General features: G+C 38.8%; 1 protein-coding gene across 2 annotated transcripts in view; it reads right to left on the bottom strand.

Annotated features, from left to right (window-relative positions):
• The window catches only part of crtac1b (cartilage acidic protein 1b), a 24,482-nt gene that overhangs the window by 5,910 nt on the left and 10,476 nt on the right, over window positions 1–8,096 (bottom strand). For both annotated transcript variants that reach the window (XM_014025103.1, XM_014025171.1), the window contains 4 exons: window positions 5,950–6,084; window positions 5,669–5,811; window positions 1,895–2,031; window positions 443–525 (listed from right to left, as the gene is read on the bottom strand). In XM_014025103.1, the coding sequence (XP_013880557.1) occupies window positions 443–525; window positions 1,895–2,031; window positions 5,669–5,811; window positions 5,950–6,084 (498 nt within the window). The remainder of the gene's footprint in view (window positions 1–442; window positions 526–1,894; window positions 2,032–5,668; window positions 5,812–5,949; window positions 6,085–8,096) is intronic.

Below are 8,096 nucleotides of genomic sequence, written 5' to 3'. Positions count from 1 at the left end.
ATAGATAGATAGATAGATATATATATATATATATAGATAGATAGATAGATATATAAAACTTATGGATTTCAAATCATTTGAAAATTGAAAAGTTATGTTTCAATGCACAAAAACTAATTTAAAAGGTAAAAGATGATACTTGTTCTGCTACACGCTGCACTTTTCACACATCCCAGCGCTTATTTTTTTACTCAATACTTTTACATCTAATACTTAAGTACATTTTATTTGAGAAATTTACTTTTGAGACTTATTTACAATAGATGTCAGATACTTTAAGACTTATACACAAGTAATATTCTTAGAGAAGACTTTAACTTTCATCAAAGTAATTTTATGGTAAGTTTTATTTTTACTCAAGTATCCCTTTGAGGTACTTTATAAATACTGTGGAGATGCATAACAAACATGCAGTAGCTGAGCAAACGTATTATTTGATCACCGGTTCCTCTTCCTTCAGGCTCTGCAGCCTCCCCAATATTCAGCTCTTCTATCTGGGGGTCTCCATGTTCTCTCCTGCTCACCCTGTTAAAGCAGAATTTCTAAATCAATACCAAAGCCACACAAAAAAAAATTGTTAGTTAAAAAAATTGACTGAAACAAACCATGAAAAAGAAAACAGCTGCCATGTAACTTCATTATCTAAACCATGTATACTTCAAGATTTTCATAATTATAATTACTCAGTGTTTTAGTGCATAATGTGATCACTTTTGCTGCTAAATCCCAAAGCGCTGATAAATATTGATTTGATGTTTTGGACAAATTAGCTTGTTCAAGCCTGCTTTTTTTTTCTTTTCTTTTTTTTTTAGCGCCAGAGCACAGAATAAATGAGTTCATTCATCTTTATAGCGGACAATATCAGAGCCACAGACTGTGAAGTAGTGACCCTTGTAGGACCAGTGACTTGTTCTAGAATATTTTGTTCAAGAAATTCTTCGGCACGTGGACTGATGACTGATACTCAGTGTGAACTGAACTCCGAATCCTATTTTGACAAATTAGCCAGATCAGATTTTTTTAAAATTCGCACAGGAAAAAGTTCATTCTGCTATCAGTAAAATGATAATGTGATTTGGACATTTTGCACACAGAGTTAATTAATATTATCAGAAAGGAAAGCGTACATGAGAAAGAGGGGAAAAAAAAACTAAAACTGTCTTAATGAAAGATTTATTCATGCGTGGAGGAGAAGGAGGCGGGACGCCAGACTTGATAAGTATCCTTTTGCAGGAAATTTTAAATTCTCTTTAGCTTCCAATTTCTGCGTCAGAATATTAAATAAAAAGACAAGAGCAGTCTATTAACTTTATCAAAAAAATGTATTTAAACTTACTTGCAACAAACCTGCCTTTGAAGTTTGTACAAGTGGTTATGTATCACACTAGATCCCAAAGTTGGGGTCAGGACTTTAATGTGGGTCAAGAAATGCAAGTAGAATGTCTTGAGATGATTATTGGTAATCAGATTAAATAAAATAAATTAAATGCTGCATATTTTTTATATTTGAAAGACAAAAATAGCCGTTAAAACTGAATACAAATGGTTTGTTAAGGCTACATGAGTTGATGTGCTCTTATTTAATTAGGTTAATTGTGTTTATGTTTACAAAAAATAGTTGGGGTCACAAGTCTCTGCTCCTGTTATATTGAAAAAAAAACTAAGTTTAAGAAAAAATTAAATATAGTCTAAATCTTCCCAAATGAAGTGAAATAATCTGCTAGTGTAGTAAGACAAGACGTCTTGAAATAGGAAGAATTTTCAGGCCAACAAGGTTAATAATCAAACACATTCTGCTCCTGGTTAGTGTATAAATCTCAAATCAGTGTATTTTGTGCGTTGACGGCAGAAGCAATTAGGAACCACTGATGTAACATGCTAATTCTGTCGGTACCTAAAGAGCCTGTTGGCCGAGGGTCCCCTGTAGGCGATGTTATTGAAGAAGACCTCCAGCTCGTTGTCATTATCAAAGTCTGCAGCAATAACAGTTCTGACTGGGGACGGCATGGAAAACTTCTGAGAGGCGATGTCCTGAAGAACAAAGGAACAGTCAGAAAACTTACCTCCACTGAAAAGTTATTTTATTTTGAAACTCTGGCTTGTCTGGTCTAAAACTGTTAGCAGAGAATGTGTCTCTGTAGATTTAAATGGCTTATTCTAAGGACAGTTCTTAAAAGGAGACATATCATGCTTTTAAATCCTTTTCACATTTAAATCATTCATTGGGGTGTATATAAAGTGGAACTGCAATGCTTTGGTCTGAATTCCTCCTATTATAATATAATAGCCACAAGCCCCTCTTTCACCCCATTTCTGATGTGTGACTCGGATCAACGTGTTTTGAGGCGGTCTCTTTAAACCCAAAACGAGGAGTTTCACCCCACCCCCACCCCATTCCAGAGTGGTCTATTGCAGCTTGATAGAGGGGTTTACAACTATTTATTGGTGCAAAAACCTTTATTTACAAGTGAATTAAAAGATGTCAGCAAGGGAAGCCTTGTCCATCCAGCCTTATATGTTGAAGCCAGATTCTGACCCAGAGCCAGAGGAGAATGAAGACAAGAATTGTAGTTGCTGAGTCCAGACCTTATTTTTTAGTCCAGTCACAAAAACTGTAACGCAATAGTTCAGAAAACATCATAGAAAAAAGAGAAAACTGAACGAGTTCAAAAATATTGACCAAACAGTAATAAGATTTACGCAGCACCAGGAGAGACTAAATTCTAATTTTCTGCACACTTAGTACAACAAAATGCATTTAGCAGCTAAAAAAGTGAATTTTGCATATGTCCCCTTTCAGCTTTTGCTTGGTCAAGAACAGAACACTGTCCAACTGAAAAGAGGACTAAAAACTTGTGTACCCGCAGAAGAACGGCGACTATTTGAAGTTTACTTTCTACAACCTGCTGTTATCTAAAGGCTGGAGAGGCCATCCCATAACCTTAAGGTCACATTTTTAGTCTTTCCAGAAAATAAACTTGTCAGTCATCAACAAGTCCTTGAGTTAGACGGCTCTGGATAATGACGAAACCTTAAATCCATGAGATATTGTTCTTTTTTACTTTTACTGACACAGAAAAGACAGAAGCTTCATCCTTTTCCGAGCTCACCGGAATAAATAAATAAATAAAAAAACTCTCCAGCAGCTGAGTTTTTGCATGTGAAAGTAACAGATATCTCCTCGCTTCAGTGAGACTGTGATAAGTCTGGAGAGAGTTATAGAGCAGCCCTTCACTCCCCCAGTATTTACTTCCCCGTTTTAATTATAAGGCTCATAAAGCTGCGGAGGTAAGGGCCGCCCACAATGACATTCTCCCTCTCAGGTGAAGGAGAGGGGACGGCCGTCCGAGGCCTCGAGGTAAAAGGGCACGAGCAGCTCCACATATCAACTAGTTAAGTTTATGTGGCATTAAAAGTAAGGAGCTCTCAGCAAAACCAACTCTGTGCATGGAAAGGTAAGATTTGCATTTGGTCACAACAATGTCCTTTAAAATGTTGTAAGAAAATCACATTTTGTGGCAATGGTTTTTAAACAAATACACAAAAGTATTTAAAGGGGCAATATCATGTAAAATCAACTTTTTTTGAGTTTTATATCATGTTATAATGTTATACTCTCATAAAAAAAACATGCCCAAAGCCTTGCTTTGACTCATCCATCCATGTTTGAGAAATCCTGCAGCGTTTTTAGGCAGCCATGCTGAGGAGCAAAACGACAGGTGGGGACCAGAAACACCTTTTGGTACCAGAAACACCTCTGGGACGTGTCTTTAAGCCAAACTTCCTCATCACGGAGCGCACCTCCCCACCCTCCACCCCACATACCCCGCCCATGACTCCTGCAGGCTCTCAGCAGTAAGAGAGCAAAGTGAAAGTGAAACTTAAACTGTCTGCTGCTCTTAACACTACTTCTCACTCAGTGAAGCTCTTTTCAGATTCAAAATACCTTTGAGGAAATGTATTTTCAGATGCCAAGTAAACTGTATCATACAGTAGCACTCACGCGATCCCCCCCCCCCCCCCCCACACACACACACACACACACACTGAAATGGGACGAGACAGAAGCGGAAGGTGGTTCTTAAAGAGACAGAGGCCAATTTCAAGGCGTTTAGAAGAGTAAGTGATGAGAAGATAAGTTTATTTTCTATTTAAACATAAAAACAGCATTTTAATAACAACTAAAGGTGACATAAATACTTTATTATGGTATAGTATTCAAATGTATGCCTGAGAAACACATAATATTTCCCCTTTAAAACTGTGAAGAAAATTTTCCTCAACATCACTTTATAATTAATGAGTTTTACTTCAATTTCAATTCCATAATATTAAATTAAACAAGCAAACTTCTTCAACTTTCTCCACAAATTTAAATCGATATTCCACGAGGGAGTGTGAGACGGTGCGAACACGTGTGTCTGTGTGTGCGTTACCGCTACAGCGAGGCAAACCTTCTCAATAGATTTTAATTAAAGCATAAACAGGCCTAATCTGCACTTTCCACCACCAGGGCAAGCTGCTGGCTCAGCCCGATTTAATTGGTGGTTTACTGAAGTGATACAACAGCTTCATTATGCATGCCAAAGGCCAACATTGGATTATTATTGGAGGTGTCAGCGTGTGTGGGTGAAAGGGCTCTTAAATATGTTGTAGGACTGTGATTTAGGAGCTCGGTTAAAAACAAGGCCCTGCTACGTCTGCAGCAGACATGTGTACGCGAAGCTGCATGTGTGTCACTCTGTTGGAGATGCCTCTGCACAGAGTGTCACACATTAACCCTTTATTTGACCCCTGTAGAAAAACAGACTCCTGTGACGTTTATCTCTTCTATAAAGGCAGTGACAGGTGGATCCCAGAGCACGAAGCTGCCGCCGATTTATGCGTAGCGCAGCTCATCTCTGTCTGCGGTAAAGCACAGCACATGCAGACGGCTGGCTGCCTCGCAGGAGTTGTCTGCAGAGTCATTAAGTGAATAAATCACCACCCATGTGTCTTTAAATACCACTTAAACCCAAAGCGGGCCATGTGAGTGGCGCTAATTCATTAGCCAATTGTTGGGACTGATAAGAAGGTGATTTCCGGTGATAATGAACAAGATTTGTTGTTTTAGGGCTGCTTTCTCATTAGACATTGTTAACTGCAAACACCCTGCTTTAAACATAAATGTATATGACACAACAGTTAGCAATTAGTGATTTATTAGATAAAGAAATCATCATGTTATAAAGCTAGAAATCATCATGTTATAAAGCTATGTTTTCTGATTGAACCGATTTTTCTGGATTTTAAAAATCAGCAATTAAAAAAAAGCAATCAAGGCCAGTGTTTTCAGAACAAAATGTTTGAAAAAAAAAGGGAAAAATATTAAGTTTGAAAGCAATTTTTCAGGTTGAATTCTTCACTGAATTTAAATATTATTTCTTGAGCAGTATAATTAAAAAGCAAACAGTTGATTTTGTGTTTCATGTGATTACTTGCAGAGGCTCAATTTAGAATTCAGTCATCATTAATATTTTATTTAATTATTCTGACTCAGTTATTGAAACAAACTTAATGGTCTCTTAATATTAAGCACTGTGACAACATTTTAAAGCTTAAGGCTAGTACCAGCCTAAAACATGCTTTTAGAATATTCCAGCTGATAAAACCTAGTTTTTTTGCCCACCTTGAATTTCTGTTTGCGGTTGTTCAGCTGTATGTACAGACGATGAGGTCCGTTCCAGTTTCCATAGACAATGTCAGTCCTGCCGTCACGGTTAAAATCCCCCAGAGCCACCCCTCTGCCGTGCTGCATGGGGTCTTCCACACCTAAAATAACACAATAGAATGTTGTTGTTTTGTTTTCGTTTTTTTCACTAAAACCAACCTTGTTGTTTCTTCACAAGATTTATAAGCTACATCAAGAATGTGCAAAACAAGGATCTCCTAAGTTCCACGTGTCTTTACCGGCCTGCTGCGCCAAGTCAGTAAAAGTCCCGTCTCCATTGTTCTTAAACAAGAAGTTCGACCCGTATTCATTGTCGCAGAAGATGTCAGACAGAGTTTGACTGATGATAGGTCCCACCACAACACCTCTACCTCCTGTATAAAAAGGACATGGTGAGAAAATAAAGCTGCTAAACAGAGCAGAACACTTTAAAGTAAAAAAAAGAAACTGGAAAAATAAAATAGCATGACAGAACAAAGAGAGATCGGCTCTGTAACAGAAGAAGGGAATCATTACGGTCTTTCCAGGCCATTTGCTTAGAGCAGGTCAAGTCTTCTGCTGACACACAACTCTAGGCCACACACACACCAACACAGGTAAACATACTGTACCTGCAGAGCAGGTGCAACCACAGCATTACAACACATGCTGAGAAATGTTTGCATTGAGCACCTAACCTAATTCATTTTCTTCCTGTGGAAAGATCACCAGGACTGTTCACTACACTCTCCGTATCACTCCATGATTTTCCAATGACTTTCTATTACGTGAAGTATTCCACTGAAGTGTTTCATCTCAGACCAGCAGAGTTTAATTATGTAGCTGAAAGAGCTCGGATTGCCCTTCCTGTTCGCGGAGTCGGTGCTGTGAGCCAGGACTCACTCCTGATTTACTGGCCCGCTTCATCAGCCCAGACAAATATCACTCGCCCCCCACAGCCATAAACCACTAATGCCTCTCCAGAGATATGTAACCATCAGATATACAACTTCACCGGCTGTCCATCTGCTCTGATTAACGGCAGTTTGACGACAAAGCCATCCAGCGTACATTATTTATAGTAATTCGGAGCCAGCTCGCTCTGCCCCCCTGGTGGATCAGATGATGTCCTTCATGTAAAAAAATCCAAAGATGATGAAGATTCATTCTGCTGCTCTCGAACAGAAAGTCACATCCCATTTTCAAAACTTACTGGAACATCGACATCAAGGACTTTTCCGTGGTAACAATAAAGTCTCATTAATTCATGACGGTCTCAATTACAAAGAAGTAAATCAGGGTTAAGTTGAATATTTTTGACATTTACTGTTCTGCTCCTCCTTCAATCATAACTGACCTGATCCAAACCATGGATATGAGCCGAGGGAGGCGGGGGCAGTTCTAGGATCTGAGCTTTGGAGGGTTTAGCCCCCAGCAGATATCCTAAATCTCACTGCCAGTTTACATACATTCAAATACAAGGTAGTTTTGTCCAATTAAAACAGTTAACAACTATATATTGAAATTGAAACAGAATCTCAGAAGGCTGTTTTTCTTTCAAAACTCAAAACTGTGCATTTTCCATTTTACTAAATTAATAGGGATCATAAAACAACCTAAACCTATTAAAGTAAAGTAAGTAAAGTTTTATTTATATAGCGCCTTTCACAGAAATAAATTCACAAGGTGCTGTACATTCAGGGAAGGTGGGAGGGGGCAGTTAAGAAACACCCATTCAAGAAGACATACAAGACAAGCATGGGGGAACAGGTGAAACCGGTCTTGCAGCAAACACAGTTGTGCTGCCTTTAACAACAGAAAAACTAAAAACCACACAAGGGAAGATGAGGAAAAAAATATATCAAGGTAAAACAGTGAAAACTAGTCTTTAAACTGAATTTTATCTTAAAATTGAGGCATTCCTGCCTCTACACCTTAATTGTCTGCTGCCATCTGCTGATTGATTATCAGCTCCACCTGTGATGGTTCTCATCTTCCACCCTTTAAAAGGCAGTTGCAGACATCTCCTCAACGCTGAAGCAACGTCTACTTTTGGTAACGTTTCTCGGCCTGTGAAATAATCTCTTGAGCTTAACTTAGTTAACTTGTGTTTCTTGTCCTATAGTGAAATCCTCCTGAGCCCCACCCTGAGTACTACCTGTGGAAAAGACCTGGAAGCCTCAGTGTCACCTGGATCTCCTGCCTCTCTGCCTCCAACGCCTTCTAATGTAAATACTCACCTGTGCCATTCATCACCACACGTTCAGTTCCATCTGGACCCAAGCTCTCTCGTCTCGTCACTGGAAGTAAGCAAACGCAAGTTTCATCTACAACCTGTATCTCATAAACTACAAGACTTGGATACTCACCTGTCGATCTCCTCCTCAGATTTGGATCCCTGCACATC

The sequence above is a fragment of the Austrofundulus limnaeus genome, unplaced genomic scaffold, assembly GCF_001266775.1.
Source record: "Austrofundulus limnaeus strain Quisiro unplaced genomic scaffold, Austrofundulus_limnaeus-1.0 Scaffold0, whole genome shotgun sequence".
In the NCBI taxonomy this organism is placed as follows: domain Eukaryota; kingdom Metazoa; phylum Chordata; class Actinopteri; order Cyprinodontiformes; family Rivulidae; genus Austrofundulus; species Austrofundulus limnaeus.
Note: the sequence above shows the minus strand (reverse complement) of the source record. Positions and strands in the feature narration are given on the sequence as shown.